Genomic DNA, 19,450 nt, shown 5'->3' on the forward strand with positions numbered 1-19,450 from the left:
TTTATGAAATTTTTCTGAAAGGAGCCAGGCAGCAGAAATCCATCCCTCCTTCCAGTGAAGTTGTTACCATGACAGCAATTCTTAGCTATTTTCTGTAGCATAGTGGGAATCCCTTCAGTAGTGGGTGAAATGCCTCAGATACGAGATACAGTAATTCTAGGTACCAGGATCAGGTGCAAGAAGCAAGATCTTGCAAATGACTGCTAACTCACAGTAGTGGTTTGCTGAAAACCCATGTAATTCAAAACTCAGGATGAGACAGGTAGGTCTTTTTGAGCTGTGGTCCTTGTAATCAGATGGGCCCAGGGCTCTGAGCACTCTTGCTACTGAATCTTATGGTTTGGAGTTTTCTGCTGGTGAATGTAAAACTGACAGTAACTTCGAGAGGTGTCAGTACTGAAATCATTTCTCCATAGGATACAGCCGAGCCCTGGAGAATCAACAAGTTAAAAAGAAAGTATCATATCTTTGACTAATGGAGATGAGCCTACCAGACCCCGCCATCCTAGTAATGAAAGAATTGCATCACCCCCTCCCACATTACCTAGTATTTGTTCTGTTATTGTTTGAGATAAGAAAGTGACATTTTGTGGGAATGGTGAAGTTACAGGAAGCTGAGTGTTCCCATTTCTCTGTAGGATGTTTTGAAGAAGCCTTACAAGATTTTATTCTGTGTTTAAGGTAATTATAAGAAAACTGCCTCGGAAAGACCCAGCTCAAATCTCAGCAGCTATTGATTACTTTTAGTAGTGTTTAGAAATTTCATTTCTCCAGGTCTAGACCATGTCAGTGAAAACAGCTGCTGCAGTACAGATAGGAAAGGAAGGAGAGAGAACACCGAGTTTTATATTAAGCACAGTTACTTTTACAATGAGTTAATGGGAAAAAATATCTTCCAAGCCTATGGTATTCTTTGATCCAAGTAGTTTTTGCTCAACATTTGGCACAGGTCTGCATGTAGTGCTCTAGGTGAAGAGAGAAAGCAAATAAACGTGACCTTTGAAAGGCTGGTATTTTTCTGTGAATCCAAAGGGGGCACAAATACACAAATATTAGTCCACTCTTATTTTTGTTCTGGTAAACGTCTCCCTGGCCTGCAGCCTTTCTGCGTCTTGCCACTGGCATCATGGCAGCCCAACTTGGCTCCTGCAAGCCTTACCATCTGTCTGGCTGCTGAGAGGCCCCTTCACATCAGCACTCCTCCCAGCCAATGGGAAGCAGTCCTACTATTGGCTCCTTTCCTTTCCTTTCCTTCTTCCTCGTGTTGATACTGTTTATTTGGAGACAATACCCAAACCCCAGAAAGGTTTACTTCAGCCAAGCCCAGGGCAGTCTTGAGTTCAATTCCTGGAACTCATGTATAAGGGGAAAGAGAGAATCCACTCCACAATCTGTCCTCTGACCTCCACGAACGTGTGTGCAAATGTGCATGTGCACGCACGCACACATACACGATAAAAAGGAACATCTATTGTTCATTTCATCTTGGCCATGGAGAGAGCTGAGACCTGAGAGAAAGTCAAATTCTGAAGAGGATTCCGTCCTGAGTTTTTTTCCTCTCTATTTCACCTTAGATGATTTGTGACATTCCGGCTGAGTCTTTTGCCCTACACTAGTTTAATGAGGTCATCACTTTCACCCGCCTGACCAGTGCCCTCTGTCCCTCCTGTGTGCCTATCCATCTTGTCTGACATCTTCACAGAGCCACTTAAACCTTCACAATTGCCTAACTTGGACCTCGGGGAATGATTTTTATTAAACAAAACAGAACAAAACAAAAACAGTTCTTGCCCTTGCCCTGGGGCCCTTTTGAAGTTTTCCACCCTTCTGTCTACCAGATCCACTTTGACATATGACTCAGTAACTTTGAGAAATGGCCAGTAAGGTGTCTGTGAGTCTCAAAACATATATAAAGTCTCAGGTTTAAAATGGAGATTGCTGATGAGTGTCACGGCATATGCCTTTAGTATTCAGGAGACAGAGGCAGACAGATCTCTGTAAGTTTCTAAGTTTGAGGCAGGTGTGGCTACGTAATGAGATGCTGTCTCTCTTTGCCCCATAACCAAAAGAAGTGATCATTGACATGTCTGGTTTCTTTTCTTGGTTTATTGAACAAGGTTTCTCTGTGTAGCCTTGGCTGTTCTGGACTCACGTTGTAGAACAGGCTGGCCTCGAACTCACAGAGATCTGCCTGCCTCTGCCTCTGCCTTTGTGAGTGCTGGGAGTACCTGGTTTCTTTATTACTGGGTGTGCACACATACTCAGGTGCTTGTGGAGGTCAGAGTTCAGCCTCTAGTATCATTCTTCAGTTATTGCTCACCTTGTTATTTCAGATAGGAACTCTCTAACGGGTACCTGGGACTCGCTAACTGATTGAGGCTCCCTGCAAGGCTAGCAGGCTCCCTAGTAAACCTGATGGATCCTCCCATGCAGGGGTGCGTGCCTGTGTTGGTGTCTGTATCAAGCTCAGCTTCATCCTGGGTCTGCTGGAACTATCTCCCTGCCCCTCCATATTTTCCCAATAAACATCTAGGCAAGAAGTATCGGTGGGGGCCGGGAACTCCTAAGCTCCATGACCTAATATCCTCCTTTTCTCTCTCCTGTGGAGACCGGTTATGCCTTGGCATTCTGCTTTGTCTTTTATAGCCCAACATACCCATTTGAAGCATAATAAAAAAGGCTTTTGTTGTAGGAAAACAGTTTATCTACGAGAAACGTCTCTCTGTATTAGAAATTTCAATTCTGAAACATGATTTACTGATCGTTTTCTACTTAGTATGCATTGTCTTGAGTAGATTTGGGGGAGCAGCATAGTTTAATTGTTAGCATGAATATCCTGGCCTCAGACTGCCTAGGTTTAAAAGTCAGTGCGTTTACATATAAATTGGTAGGTGATTACCTTAGGCAACATGCTTAATACTGTTGAACCTCAGGGCTCCCACACACTAATGTTCCAGGGACTCAGGAATTTTTACGTAAACACATGTACACACGTGGTACCAGGCTTAGCCTTTCCCCATCATCTGATTTTTTTACCTACGCAATGCCTAGTACAAAATAACAGTGCTGTTCTGTTAGTTGCCGTCCCCACTGTCCGCTTTAGTTATTATCACACTCTGCAGATAGACATAGTCCCACCAGACAGGCAAGGTAGCCGAAGCCAGAGGAGGTTATTTAACTTTCCCAAGGTCATAGAGGTGAGAGTTCATTGGCAAGGTTAATACTCAGGCTCCTCAGGCTGACCCCCAAGTCCTCCTGGTCACCCATGGAGTCTGTTGGTGCCTCATCATCTCCTCAGATGCCGGTGGTTGAATTGTTAGGAAAGCCGTGGCTGTCTCTCTATATAAAAGCTTATTTGCTGGTTTTTGTTTTGTTTTAACTATTTACAACTTCATCCCGGCAACCAATCTCAGTTGTTAGATTGCACACATTTCTTGGCATGTTTCTACTAAGTCTTGCTTCTTTGAGGAAGTACATTATACAGTAGACGAGAAGATATTTTTTGTTTGAGTCTTTTTGCTGAGAGAAGAGTCTTAATGAAGATTCTCTTAGGAACATGGCATTGTGGGTATGGCACAGGCAAATGCTACAGATGACAGCAATGGATATGAGTTGTCCAGTGAATGAACTCTTACGTAGAGAGACAATGACTTTTAAAAACAGCTCATGCCTATGTACCAGAATTCATGGCACCATCCATGACAGGAATCTTTGCATGTCCTGGCACCTATAGGAGCTTGGTGAACACATGCTAGCAGAGTGAGCCTATGGCATGTATTCTACAGATGGTAGGATGAGTATTACTATAAGAGAAATTCTCATTGTACAGATGCAAGGGGTAGATGGAAATAGGAGTGTGCCTCTTGTTTCTTTTACCTAAGCAACCGTATTTGTCTTTGTGACATTTTCCTGGTTGTGTTTTTTTCTCTGACTTTATATTACTTCCTCATATTTTACAATGTGTTTATGTGTGTATGTGTATTTGTATTATGTATGCGGTATGCATGTGGGTACACATGTGTACTCCCCGCATGTGGGAGCTAGAGGACAGTGTCAAATGTTCTTTATCCCCCTCTATCTTATTGTTTTGATATTGTCACTGACGGAATATGGAGTTTGTCCCCTTGGCTAGATTGGTTGGCATTTGGCCTCCAAGGACCTTTCTCTCTGCCACCTCCCCCTAGAATGACAGATGACTGACCATGCCTGGCTTTTTGTGCTTGGGAACCCTAGAGTGGGTCTGCATGTTAATATTGCATGTACTTCACCCACTGAGCTACCCCCCCAGTTCCTTCCTCACTCTTCACAATGGTCCTTCGTGGTCTCAACCTTGCATTTTGAGAGCCCTGAGTCTCATGGGTTAGCCTAGGATGGCTGCACAATCATCACAGATCCTAGGGACCTTCCTGTCTCTGTCTCCCAGTTGCTGGGATTTCAAGCACGTAACACCACTGTGCCTGGCCTTTAAAAAAATCAGTCTAGGGGATTGAACTCAGGTCTTCAAACTTGTGTAGCAAATGCTTTATGGGATGAGCTTTTGACACAATTTCAAAGGCAGATTTTCTCTTCCTATTCAAGTTTCAGTGCTTTTTTTTTTTTCTTTCTTCTTCTGCTGCTGCTGCCTTAAAACTTGTGTTTGTGTCTGGAATAGTGAGTAATTAATAGTAGGAAGTTGTCTCAGGGATGGGACTTCAGTTTGAGCAGGTGCTTCTATAAAGATGCTTTATCCTTTGCATTGGTCTTAGCACCATCTTTGCTGGAGTGGATGTTCAGGATCTGTTTTTATTTGTGGAATCAGTGATTGTCTAACAGGAAGATTTCTCCTTAAATCATCATATGAACTCAGTGAGGGTCTTCAGATGCAAGCAGTAGTCCTGACCAAGAAGAGTCATAAGCTCCCTTTGCTGTGGTCTCTAATTATTTCTCGAATCCAAGGAAGAAGTCAGTCTTTAAGTCTTGATGGACACTGATTGTGTTTTAAGTTGAGAATGCCTTAAAAACAGCTGCTTACTGATAGAGTAGGTATTCGGTGGTCATCAGCCTGTCATTGATGTGCTTTGGTTAATGGAACCTTTTCAATTCTCTTCTTCCAGCCGTTCCATTTCCGCCAAGTCACCGGCTGACAGCCAAGGAAGTGTTTGATAACGATGGGAAACCTCGTGTGGATATCTTAAAAGCACATCTCATGAAGGAGGGCAGGCTGGAAGAAAGTGTCGCGCTGAGAATAATAACAGAGGGTGCTTCGATTCTTCGACAGGAGAAAAACCTGCTGGATATCGATGCCCCAGTCACAGGTAAGGCCCAAGCACGGAGGCCACTCTCCACCAACTACTGTATAGAAGAGTAAATGTCCTCCTCAGCAATGGGCCTCAGACACCTGACACACAGGCTGCTTTTACCATTGAATCTGTGTATTAAGGTATGAAGCATATTGTTCATGCATAAAAATATTTTTATTTTCACTAATTGTCTACAGAATTGACAATTGGTCTCAAAAGTGATGTACGACAGTGTTGGTGCAGATACTCTACTGTCATTGATTGACATTGTTTTGTGGGCAGGAACCCTACCGCAAGGCAAGGTTAGATGCTGTGTCCTCAGCCTTCAACAGAGGTGGAGGACAGGGCCAAGAGAAACAGAATGAACGATGCTGTGAAGATGATCTCCAGGCTGGGTCTTCTCCTCAGCCCCTGGGAACTTCTTAAAATGTAGATTCTCGGGCTCTACCCTGCAGCTCCTGAGTCAGGGTCCCTGGGGTCAGGCCCAGCAATCCATGTTTTGATTACGTCCTCTGTTCTGCTCCATATTAACCTGTAGGAAGCTCTGGCCCGAGGAAGCGGCCAGCTTGGCCTCCGTCCCATGACGTTTTGTGCCTGGAGTTTGCTTCCTTAATGCTTTTGTTCTGTCACTTTTCTTAGAAATGTAAATAGGGTGTTGTAAGTATGCCATTCTTATATCATAAATATTAAATCTCATTATGAAACAGACCCTCTAATAACCAGAGAATTTAATTGTCTATGGAATTTGCTGAGAGTATAGGTTTTTACTTTCAGTGGAATTAAAAATGTTTATTTAAAAAATATTTTGACCTTGGCAATGGATAATATTTCAATGGAGGATATGTAAAAGAAAGGAGACATTGAAAGTTTTTTATATACACTTGTATTTTTCATCTTCTGCTTATTCATATGCTTATGCTATTGTTCTTCAAGTATATCTTTGTTTTTTTCTTTTTTTATTAATTTATTCATATTACATCTCAATGGTTATCCCATCCCTTGTATCCTCCCATTCTTCCCTCCCTCCCCATTTCCCCTTAGTCCCCTCCCCTATGACTATGCCTGAGGGGGACTTCCTCCCCCTGTATATGCTCATAGGGTATCAAGTCTCTTCTTGGCTACCTGCTGTCCTTCCTCTGAGTGCCACCAGGTCTTCCCCCTCCAGGGGACATGGTCAAATGTGAGGCACCAGAGTACGTGAGAAAGTCATACCCCACTCTCCACTCAACTGTGGAGAATGTCCTCTCCATTGGCTAGATCTGGGTAGGGGTTTGAAGTTTACGGCCTGTATTGTCCTTGGCTGGTGCCAATAGTTTGAGCGGGACCCCTGGGCCCAAATCTGCCTATCATAATGCTCTTCTTGTAGGTTTCTAGGACCCTCTGGATCCTTCTACTTTGCCATTCTCCCATGCTTCTGTCATCTAGAGTCCCAATAGTATATCTTTGAATCTGACTATTAGTATAGTGATGAGATTCCTTGAGTATCAGAACTGACTTTCCTTAATTGAAAAGTCCCTAAGGATTCCTAGTCCAAAGAAACTGACATTATCCACAGCATTTCCGTGCTGGCAGAGGTTAGAGGTAGATAGCAGAAGGCATTTGTTCTATTGAGATTGCCTCTGTATTGGGCCGCTGTCACTCAGTGACACCATACACCTACCCTGTGCACATCAGAGGCAGCCCTAGTTTCCATGTTACCAGATGGAGTCCTGGATTATCTCCTGCTCATTATAGCAGGATGTGATGGTACTTCACTTCCTTCAGGACTGAAACCAGAAAAATAAAGTGAAATAAAATTAGTATTTTAATACTAGTTAAGAATCTACAGCAGCAAAATTATCTTAAGACTTTATTATAATTGCTTTATGTACATTAGTGATAATGTGTAAGCATTAGATAATATCTTTATGATTGAATTATTTTTTACATATAACAATACATGACATTTTATTAGGTTTATTTTTTTCTACCTTTCACATAATAATGTGCTGCTTCCAATGAAGATTTCATGGTAAATTCAATAATGAGTCCACGAGGTGTTGGAGGTGATAATTATAGCTAAAAATAAACATATAAAATAAACGCTTAAGGTAATGTGTTTTCTGGAATGGCCCAGTCCTTGCTTCTCTTTGCTTAGCTGGTCTTGGAAGAAAACCCAGGAATCTTGTGGAAGAACCAGGCTCATGAAGTTTTAACCCCAAGGCTTAACAGTGTGTGTGTAGCCTAGGGGCTGGCCACTCCTAGATTCCATGAACTACACCACTGGCTCCTCCAGAGAGATCCCAGATGACATTTACACAATGTTCAGAATACAGATTTGAAGATGTTTGGATATTATTTTCAATCAAGGAAAGGTACAGGAGTTTGCTGGGGTCACTACTCCATTTTGCTGTGAATATAATGATACAAATAATAGCAGCAAAGAGAGCAGGCAAAATGTTACTTAACATTTAAGTTAAGGGGAGAAAACTTTTTATCTGTCTAGGTTTCTATACAAAAATGCCCAAATCCAAGTCACTTACAAGCAACAGAAATCTATTTCTCACAATACCAGTGCCCGAGAAGTTCACGATTGTGGTGTTGGCAGATTTAATGGCTCCTGGTTAGGTCCTGCTCTCTGGTTCACAGACAATGGCTTCTCCTGTGTTCTAACATGGGGGAGGCTTGAGGGAAGGGGCCCTTAGTCTACAGACATGGCCTGCATTTACAAGAACTGTACAGTCTATTCATGCAACCTTCCAGAGTCTCTCATATTGAGTGTTAGATGTCAGCACAGCAATCTGGGGGAAGCCTAAGTGTTCAGACCACAGCAGCTACAGTAAGGGACAAACGCCAACCCATGATTTTCTGAACACAAGCTGAAACCTAGATAAATTGGAAAATAAAAGGAAAGCAGAATGATCAAGAAAACGGAGAAGCTTTTCGTTATGTTTAGAATAAAAGTGAAATAACCATAATTCGTAACCTAAGATTCCCCTCCTATCCAAAGCCTTCTGAGAAGCAGGCAACCATTCAGATTTTTAAGAAAGCAGAATGTGGCAGCATCCAGATTTTTGGATTAGAGATATTGAACCCATAAAATCTCTTCACATACTAGTCCAGGAAGCCTCTCCCATCAAGCCTTCCGGGAAAAGGGGTCCTGAGCCTTGACTTAAGACCTTGGTAATGTGTTTTTGATGTCTGGTTGCCGTATTCTGAGATTTCTACCTTGTTTGGACAGCTGAGCCTGATAGATGAAATTTATATTTTAACTTAGATTTATTTGTTTGGATAATTGAATCAGCAGAGGTACATTTGTTTTATACTTGAAAATTTTCATGATAAAGCGTCCTTTATATAATTCTGATTGCCACACTTAAAAGTGTATGATTTTAGTGTGTGTTTGTTTTTCATATGTTTATGAGTACATGTGTGTGCATGTGTGTAATTCCACATTGAGTACAGAAGATCAGCAAGGACTCAAAACAAAGCAAATTGCAATTATTGTATTTGCAAATAATTGCTGGTCCTTAGCGTCCTTGTAGCTCTTTTGTACTTTTTATTAACAAAATAATTTTCTGTGTAGGGCAGAGTGCTCCTGACATCTGCCATGATTTGCTTAGTTGAGTTGAACCCCAGAATTACTGTCCTGGTCGTTAGCAATCCGGATATTCATCCCTTTGTAGTTTTGTTGTTGTTGTTGGTTTTCTCTTTTCTTTTAATGTTGAAATACGCCAAGTCTTCCCTTTCTCATGCTCATAAACTGCCACCAGGTCTGTGCTTATTTGGTATTTCTTCTTTTAAAATGCTGTACATGTTAGTTTGAAGAAGTCAGAAGTGGCAGGAAGTTTCCTGCTCCTCCTTCCTGAAGGTAGTGGAGTGGAGCCTGTTGGAATGGAGACTTAAGAAATTAAATATGCTTCCCCACTCATTTCCCAAGCTAGACACATGGGTAGGGAGCATGAACGGAGTTTGCCCTTTGCCCGAAGTTAAATTATCTGATTAGAATGGAACTTCCAATTCTGCAGATATAGTTTGAAGTGTATATTTTATGGTCAGAGGCATTTGAGGAAGAATTTCCAGTTTGACTTTCTTCTGAAAGTTTGGTTTTGTTTTGTCATCGTGCTTTGCAAATGTGTATGTGATAGTTTTTTTTTTTTTTCTTTTTTAATGTAGCCAGATATTAGTTTGACTAGTCAATGTAATAGATATTTAGTGGGCATATACCTCTGGTGTGAAGGATGTGGGATATGAACTTGTGAACAAGGCCTGGTTGCTGCCCTCGAAGGACACAGACTATAGCAGGAAACAATGTTTACCAGAGCGTTGCTGAAACTCAAGGCCATGGTCTCACATTTGTAAGTATAGCTTTCTCAAATCCCAAACTCTTTATCTTCTAACTAGCAGTGGTTTGCCTCACGGTGTCCACTGATTATTTGTGCTTAAAAACAAAAACAAAAACAAAAGTGGAGCTAAAACTGTCCTAGATCTGGAGCGGAGCTCTTTGGGAAGTCTAGGACTGTGAGTGGCCCTGGCTCTTTTCCTCAAGGCTTACCTAAGAAACACACCACAGGCGGTCCCTGTAGTTTGTTTTTGGCAGAGATCTCTGATACTGTTGTGGTCACCAAATAAAGGAATGTAGGAGGAACTTAGAACATGTGGCAGGTTATCTGATGTTTGAATTGGTCCTTATATTGTTTTGCTAAATGAAAACACTGTCGAATAGACTTCTGGGTAACAAATAACAATAGAAATAGATGGACTTTTTTTTTTTTTTTTTTGGTATGGGAGCAAGGTATGTTAATGGAAACCTGACATAGGAGGTGAGTGGTCAAGGGATGGAGGAGTGGAATGAATCAGCAGCAGGAAGGAGGCCAGCAAGAGGTGTTTTGGAGTAGGGAGGGACTTGAAGTTCATAGCTAGGCTAGCATCCCAGATGGCTTAAGGAGGAGGGGTAGGGAAGAGCTCTGGGGAAAGCATGCTCACAAACCCTTTGTGCTCCTCCAAGGGAGCCCTGATTTTGGCAAAGAAGGAAGCGTGGCTCTGATTTTTATCATGGAGCCTTTTTAAAGAGTGGCTGTTTATACTGACTTTCATACTTAATGTTTAATTTGCGTGTTTAAAACAAGTATCTCTAAACGGCATCTTGGCGGAGGAAAGATTGTTCGTGCAGAGACCCGGTGTACTGCATGTCTTCTGGAAGGCCTTAAGTTCTGCATTTCCCTTTAACTCAGCAGAGTACTCTCTGCCTGTCTGAAAGCAGAGGCATAGCAGGAGCTTGGGCCTCTGGGCTGTGCTGTACACAGCCTGGTTTCAGGCTGGGGGGACAGGCCGGCATCATCCAAGCGGGCAAACTGCTAATCTCTCTGGTTTGCCTGCTTCCTGCGGTGGGGGATTTGTCCCTGGTGCAGGTCAGGATTCCCTCAGTGGCTAGGCCTGCCATTTAGCACGTCAGGGCAGTTGCCAGGAGAACCCTCTGGCTTTGTTCCTGGATGTGAGAGTGGACCTGGGGCCAAGTTTAAGGTCACCATAGCCCTTCCTTTGAAGCAGCTGACGTCAATTAGAATTCCCCTTGCCTGGGGCTCTGGAGAGAGCTAAGTGGGGATTGGATTCCTAGTGGGCCCTAAAGGATCACTGTTTATTCTTCTCCTGCTATCGTTTGTCACCGTGAAGCAGCATGGACTTAGTTTATGTGGGGACAGACTATTACCTCTAGGGCTTTCTGCCCACTTGCAGTTTCAGAGGCCAGAGTTTCAGGGCTCTTTCTGCAGCTCTAAACCTACTCTTGGTACCTGGCTCAGTGCAGGCAAGTCAGTATAGTTGTGACTCGGCCGGTAGGGGCACACACATTCTACTCCCCCTCTCTGCCTGTGGAGGTACACATAATCTCTCTCTCTCTCTCTCTCTCTCTCTCTCTCTCTCTCTCTCTCTCTCTCTCTCTCTCTCTCTCTCTCATACACACACACACACACACATACACACTTCACTGCTTGCTCTTGTACAGTTGAGCTTTTGTTGAACAAATGAAAAAAGGTACTGAAAGAACCATGGTTAGCATTTCCCAACGGGAACACAGAGTGAGAATCACCCCCTGGCCCTCATAAAAACAGAAAGTTTGAGAGGTCTCGAGTATGAAACAGAGGCTTTGAGTATCTAAGGCATTTCTGGGTCACATTGATGCTCTTGACAAGGAGCTAGGTTTGGGGCCTGGGTTAAGTGCATGGGCTAGGGTCTCCGAGCTGAAGACCTTGCTCTGCCCCAGCTCCTGTCTATGACTCAGGCTTCACAGTTACACTGCATTGTGGGTACTCCTCTATTTCAGAATGGCTTTAATGTAAATACTCAGCTGATTTGCACATAGTAAATTATAATAATAGCATAATGGAAACATACGGGAACCTCAGGGTATTTATTTCTGTGTATAATTTCTGTGTATGTCAGTCATTTCAATATTTAAACAGCAGTTAAACACCAGTAATTTAAGCAGCAGGTATGGTTTTATTCTTTTCCCCACCTCTGACTCCCCTCCCCCAAATTTATTAATCTTGCTCTTACTGCACTAATATGGAAGTGCAAAATACTATATAAATTAAATACATAAAGTTCTCAGAAATATTTCTGATTTTTAAAAAGATTTTGTTAGATTTTTAAGTGTGTGTGTGTGTGTGTGTGTGTAAGTGTGTGTGTGTGTGTGTGTGTGTGTGTGTGTGTGTGTGTGTGTGTGTGTGTGTGTATCTATGTGAATGAGTGGCATCACTCTGCAGGTACCTGCAGTGGCTAGAAAGGTTGTCAGGTCCCTTGGAACTGGAGTTACAGGGCCAACTAATATGGGTGCTGGGAACCAAACTGGGGCCTTCTAGATGTACAGCAAGTACCCTTACAACTGAGTCATGTCCCTCAACCCAGTAGTCATTTCTAAAACAAGGAATTTGTAGGTTAATTAGTGGCTCAATAGGAAAAAAACTAGTAAAAATTGGAGCAACTGCATTAATACATTAAACTTAGTTTATCAGGTATGTTACTTAAGAATGTTAATATATATTTCTGCTTGACTCATGCGCATGACAAATAGGTTATCTGAGAAAAAGCTTGCATGCAGGTGTGTCCTGGCTCTCACTGCGTCTCAGGGGTTCAGGTCCTGTATTCTGTTAACAGCATCATTGAGTGACCGTTGCCTTGTGATGAACACAAAGGCGGAGAGTAGTTTGAGCCAGTCTGTCAAGGAAGGTGAAAGAACATTAAAGAAACCCTGTATATTCTATATGTTAATCTCTTAAGGATCCACGTAGCAATGTGTCTGTCTGTCTGTCTGTCTGTCTGTCTCTGTCTATCTGGTCTCTGTCTATCTGGTCTCTGTCTGTCTGTCTCTCTCTCTCTGTAAATATATATCTAAGAAGATATACATGGACAAATATTTATGTTACCTTTCTTCTCAGGATGACAAAGTTTTCTTGTATTTTATGTAGTGTTTTCTTAAAGAAAGTGCTACTTTTACTTCTATTTGGGTTTTATGTTCAGTGTTAGGCATCAGAATATTTAAAACTCCATTTGGGGCCTGTGAGATGGCTCAGCAGGTAAGGGCTCTTTCAGAATGACCACCGGAGTTCAATCTCTGGGGTCCACATGGCGAAAGGAGAGAAACAACTCTCAAATGATATCACAAATAAATAATAAAAATGAAACAAATCTATTTTAAATTCATGGCCCTAATCCCACTTTGGTGGAGTCACTAAAGCTGGCCTGTGAGTATGCCGTCTGAGCGGAGATGCCATCTGGTGGCTTGCACACAGAAGGTCTAGCTGGGCCTCACCATCAGAAGCCTCTGTCTCCTTTTGCTTACGAAGGAGAGCTGATAGAAATGACTTGCAAAGTCATTCATTTCCCTTTTCAAACAAAGGGAGCTTTTTTTCTCCTTCCTTTCTACTATCCCAAAGTGAAAGGCACATTTGCTTTGGTCCTCTATAATGTAACAATCTGATTCTTTAATTTAAAGCAAAGTTAAATAAAACAAGCCATAATTGGTCTGGATCCATTATGGTATCCTACACTGACCACGGGACTCGCTTCATAGGCATATAAGTGCTGCCAAGGGCTAACGTTGATAGTTTGACCAAGTATGCCCCCATCCTGAAATAGCCAACGTGGTAGACAGTGGAATGGCCTGATAAAGTCACAGCTAGTGGCCCAATTGGTGGTCAGTAGCCAAGGGGCAGTTGTGTTCCTAGGTGGTATAGATGTCTTGAGCCACCTTGCAGGTCCAGTTAAGTATGTTCTCACATGGTTTTTAAAAACGAAAAAATTGAGTACATATTTGGATATCTGGTGGCACATGAGCTATCATGAGATGAGCACATTCACAAAACAAAGACTTCGCTTGTTGAAATTCCTTTCAGCATGTTTTAGGCATTAATGGCCAGTTCCTCCAAGGAGGGTCTAGCTTAGTCTCAACTTATTAAATATATATCAAAGTTAGCATCATTGATATTAAATAGCCCTTCAAGTTGAGACTCCCAACTAAGGAAAACTAAAATCTTTCTTTCTTTTTTTAAAACTAAACACTTTGTAGCCATAACTTATTTTATTATTGTAGACATATAGATCATTTTTTCTCTCTCACTATTGCCTCTTCTGGTATTGACACATTGAACTGATCTAACAGCTTATGTATGTTTGTATGTATGTGTATGTATGTTTGTTTTTACCTGGAGTATGGTGGGGTCAGGATAAGATGTGACATTCCATCCCTGTCGTGTAATCACCTGTTGTGTATAGGCTAATGACTAATGGAGGCAGGAAGCTGTGTTTCACTCTGCCGGGCGTAGTGTCTGGGAGCCTCATTGATTATTGTTTCAGTCCTCTGTTTGCTGGCAGTGTACTGCTTGGCACGTCATTTCATCGGTCTGCTTTCCACTGCCTTTAGTGGAGAGCTCTCCCACACCAGCAGCTTAAGTTTGGTGAGGCACTGTTGCTGCAGCAGAGCTGGACTAAACGCCCCAACCAGAACTTTCTTTCTGACTGTAAGAGCTGTTTTCCTCCTGGCTCTTGTCATTGCCATATAGCTGAAATGCCAGCCTGTAGCTCTGCTCCATTGCTTGGTGATTTGCAGCATAGGCCATTTAACTGTATCAATTAGAACAATATCATGGATCTCGGAATTTCTGTCATAAGAAAAGACCAAGAGGGGTATGGAGTGTGGGTGGGGGAACTATAGGTAGGTCCTTGGGCACACAGCTGTCTTACATTCCAAGTGAGTTAATTTTACTAAAACATAATTCATGGGTATGGACCATGATGTCAGGACATCAGTTAGAAAGAAGAAAATGAAAAAATAGAACTATAAAATAATTAGCTATGGAATATTTTCAAATATCAAGAATTGACCAAACATGAAGGAGCAGGCAACTTTTAGGCACCTCTAGTCAAAGCAATGGATACTTTGTGTTTGATGACTGACACCATTATGACACCAATACACTTTATTTTCAAATTTTAGTGATTGACTTTTTAAAATAATAGTTTTGTAGAACAATCAGCAAAACTTCCATTTCCTGGGTTGTACATTTGCAAATAATGTGGAACTGTATGTTGCTTTCTGGTTCCCAAGTCAGAAGAGTGGCGTAGGTTTCCTCAGGGCTCAAACATTATATGAAGATAATTTGTACCTTTTATGGAAGGCTCTCAACCGTTTCTAGAAAGCACAGGGCTGTCTTCATAGTAATATCTTAGTAAGTTTCAAGATATGTCAGCATGTCTTTGAATAAGATAACATTATGCAAATATCAGAAGTACAGTTGGAGAAAATAAATTGTAGGTTAAGAGATTGCATGTCAAAATAATGTATATTGATTGGCCTCTAATATGTTTTTTTTTTTTTTCCTTTTCTAAGCTGTGGAACAGTATGAACCATATTCAGATAATAGCTGATATTTCAGGTTCTATTTAAACAACGAATCAACCCCATAGTAACGTGCTAGGTATCTAGTTTTATGCATAAGAAAATTACGACACATATATTTACAAAGCCAAGTAATAGTTTAAAGGCAAATTCATTTTTCTCTCCACCCTATCCCTACCCCTACCACTATGGGCCACATAACATTCCTTTTAAGGCTGAGACCTATAACATGAAAGAGACGAGGACTCATTGAAAAGCAAGCCTGAAACTCTTTGAGTAGCCTTTGGTGCAATCCGGCCATTTAGTGAAGGAAGGACTCCAAACTATATTTTCTCTTCTTTTTCACAAAAAGTACTAATTAAATATCTTTGTTGAAAAACATTAGTGTCCACCTGTGTCCCTCTCTCCCAAAAAATCATTTAGCTAAGTACTTTTTAAGATGAAAAACGAGAGCTGGGGGTTGGTTCAGCGGGCATCTGCACAAGCCTGGTGCCTGAAGTTTGGTATTAGGAGCACACAGGTGAAGCTGGGTGTGGTGGCACATAGATTCCCTGCATTCCTATAGCAAGGGAGACTTAGGAACGGAGAATTACCCAGAAGCCCATAGGCCAATAGCCTGGGGCACACAAGCACAGCAGCAAAAGCATGAGAAGCCCTGCCCAAAAGATGGCTAACTTGGACTGGAAAGTTGGCTCAGAGGTTAAGAGCACTGACTATTCTTCCAAAGGTCCTGAGTTCAGTTCCCAGAAACCACTTGGTGGCTCATAAGCATCCATAATGAGATCTGGTGCCCTCTTCTGGAGTGCAGGCATACATGCAGCCAGAATAGTGCATATTACAATATTACAGTATAGAGCAGAATACAGAATAACAAACAAATATTTTAAAAAATGGCTAAATTTTGTGTTCTGCTTTAACACATCATCAAATAGAAAGAACAGTAGCTAGTATCACAATACAAGTTTTAATATCTATAACTGAAATAGTAAAATGCTTTCTTCAATGGCCTTAACAAGTATTTACAGTATTCATGTTTACTTTTTAATGTATGTTTAGTTACAATACTCATTTGATTTTAAGGTGTCAAGAGTTAAAATAAAGTGAAATTTTTTTTGATAGGACACCATGAAATGTTGTTCTGTCAGACTGAGTTGACTATAAACTGTTTTTGTCTCAACACGTCTTCTCCACTCTCACCTTTTCTGTACTGTTCGTAGGGGTGCTAATTCGAAGGCTGAGATGGGCCAGCCTACTTTGTAGAATCCCTAGCACACAGACTAAATTTCAATCAAGGAAATTCGAGCAAAAGTATTATATGTTACTTTGAGACCGTACAGCTAAGACAAGTTAAAGTGTCTTCTCCATATCTCTTTCCCTTTCTGGTCAACATATTTAGCCTGGCAGGAGCTAAAGATGTCATTCTAGCCTTGAGTCAGATGTAATGTATCAAGTAGACCGAGACACTAGCATGGATGGGAATGGAATCTTAGTGCATTGTATGAACCACCTCACTCAAATTATTGTTCATTCAAAACAAGTGCTCGTTTCCCCACATACTTAAGCCCAGTTATATCTGGGTCTTTTTTGTAAATTCCAGACCCTGTATTCTAACTCAAATATAAGTCCTTTGGTATCTCCTATTTCAAGCTGTCATTACACTGTCTCTGCAGAGAACCCCACTGGTTTCCAGAGGGAAAGTACTGTACTGTCCTGTATTAATTAACCATGAATGATTATGTTAGGGAATTTTCATCTACTTGGTAGATACTTTCTCTCTCTCTTTCCCCACTTGATATGAAGTCTGTATGTGTGCAAGAGCAAGCATAGGTTGTAAGTTGTCTGAGACTTTCTGGAACCCTCGTGTAGCGAGGTCTGGCTCTGCCTAGGCTCCCATGGTGTTCACTGTGCATGCCCACAGTATTTAATGTTTATCTTGTGACATTTTGTCTCCCGGCTACAAGTTGCTGAGTGAAATCACTGTAACTAGGACTTGACAAAGAAAATCTTCCCAACTGTTCCCATGGCTGCCTCTGTGATATAGATACTTAATGATTTTACCTTGGTTTCATGTCTGTATCAACAAACTGCTAATCTATCGGTTTGAACGCATGGAGGTCTTGGATGTACTTTCTCACATTACTTTTATGTAATGGAGAATGAAGGCTGCTTTCTGCCCTTTTTCCAGTTTCATTGTCCCAGAAGTACAGAAAAGCTCTGTAGTATCTCACTGTGATTACTTGCAATAAGTAAATAATCACATCATGTATGGCACTGCAGCGTACATCTTACTGTTTTTCCACTTGAGACACTTATTTTCCATTATTATTCTTCATTTTAATTTGGCACCCTAATGATTGTAATCCATAGCATATTATTGTGCTGTTCATATATCTTCTCATAATTTATTATGTAAATATTTAACATCCCACTTGTGTGTCTCTCCCAGGCGCATTCATAATTAACAAATGTTCATAGTATTGTAAGAGACTTCATTTTCTCTAAGCTTTTTATTGTCATCTATGTCTTTAATGTCAAAAAGTTTTTAATGTGTTTTCATTTTATATGGGAAATGTAATTTTTAAAATCAGTGTCGCTGAAAATGATAGTTGCTGGGTTTTGTATATTTTTGTCAGATCCTCTGAGATTAGATTACAGGTATTTGAGGAGAACTGAAAACTGGAAAAATAATTTGCACATTGCAGGATCCTCCCTTTCAGTCTCTCTAAAATAATTTTTAAGATTTTCTTTTGTTTCCTCATGGTCAGAGGAATGGCTCAACAGTTAGGAGGGCTTTCTGTTTGTCTCAAGGACTAGAGTTGGTTCTCAGCAGCCACACTGAGTAGGTCACAATTGCCTGTAAGTCCTGCTTGAGCCAATGCCCTCTTTGCAGGGACCTTTGCAGAGACGGGCATTCATGTGCCCAAACACAAGGACACACACATGTAAACCCATTAAAATAAAACCTTCAGAAAATGAGTTTTTTTTTTTGCTTTTTCTTTTGATTCAAAATTAATCATGAAGTGTTTTACTTATTTGGAGAATATTGTTATCTTTGAACTTTATATATTACTTTTTTGAGTCATTTGTTTGGTTTTGGTTTTTTGAGACAGCTTTTCTCTGTAGCCTTGACTCCCCTGGACTCGCTGGCCTCAAACTCATAGTCATCCTCCTGCCTTTGTCTCCTTGAGTTCTGGGATTAAAAGTGTGCGCCACCACACCTGGCTTATCCTCATATTTTTGACAGATGATTTTTAAATTTCTTCTCATACTTAATTCTTTCTATTCAATAGCCATTGAAAAATACCCCAGATATAATAGGACCACATTTGGAAAAGTAGATATATTTTTCATGTTATTAACACATGTTCTCAGTGTGACCAGCAGCAGCACATAACATGGGATCTTTCCTAGTCGTCATCTCCAGACAAATAACATGTGATGAGACCCATGTGTGGACTGTGATCACCAGCACACAACTTCACATACGTGTTTCGTAAGTGCAGATTTTCAATAGTTTTGTATTAGAGAATAGACACGAGTGATTTTTCCATAAGGGAATATGGGGAGACATTCAGAATTTAGTATAGGGCCAAACAGATGTCAAGGGTTTTCACATAGCAAAACTGCTATTGTATTAATTTTTGTCCATCTTCATGGAATAAACACCATGGACTGACCTATTAAAATCATCAAGATGGGTCTTAATTTTTACTTTTGAATCATTTACCTTGATGGAGGCACCATGCTGAGCACACACATTCGGTGGTGGTCAGTGGATCTTTGTAAGCCATCATAGGGCGGCATGACCTTCCCTCTAATCTCACAGGATGTGGCAGGGACATCAGGTGGCGCCCTGGTGGTGGAGACAGCAGGCATTCTAACTGATGTGTACTTGCCTCTTTCTGCATCATGGTCCTGTTCTGCGTTCTTGAATGACGTCAGCAGGCAGTGACTCTGATGTTTATTGAGCTCCTTTTCCAAGCAGTAGACTTGGGGGAGGGTAAGACAGCAAAAGGATAGTGAACAACTCTCCTTGAACATATAGTGAGGTCATTGACGGAACTTAGGTTTGGTCATGAAACTTGGTTTTGTTTTCTTTCGTTTTTTCTAAAGATCCTCACTGGCAAGCAAATTCCCTTATGAGGGAGTATGCAGTGCCCTACACATGAGACTATCTGAGCGATTTCAGTGATAGATGAGGAAAGAGAAGGTTATTTAGAGGTGAGGGAGCATAGTGGTCAAGTGTAATGACCTTATTTGTAGGATTATAGGTGGCCAAAATTCTCAGGGTTCATAA

At 41.3% G+C, this 19,450-nt stretch overlaps 1 protein-coding gene across 3 annotated transcripts in view; it reads left to right on the forward strand.

Moving 5' to 3' along the window:
- The window catches only part of Ppp3ca (protein phosphatase 3 catalytic subunit alpha), a 280,533-nt gene that overhangs the window by 136,044 nt on the left and 125,039 nt on the right, over window positions 1–19,450 (forward strand). For all 3 annotated transcript variants that reach the window (XM_051166061.1, XM_051166062.1, XM_051166063.1), the window contains exon 2: window positions 5,094–5,294. In XM_051166061.1, the coding sequence (XP_051022018.1) occupies window positions 5,094–5,294 (201 nt within the window). The remainder of the gene's footprint in view (window positions 1–5,093; window positions 5,295–19,450) is intronic.

This window comes from Acomys russatus, chromosome 23 (assembly GCF_903995435.1).
Source record: "Acomys russatus chromosome 23, mAcoRus1.1, whole genome shotgun sequence".
Classification (NCBI taxonomy): Eukaryota; Metazoa; Chordata; class Mammalia; order Rodentia; family Muridae; genus Acomys; species Acomys russatus.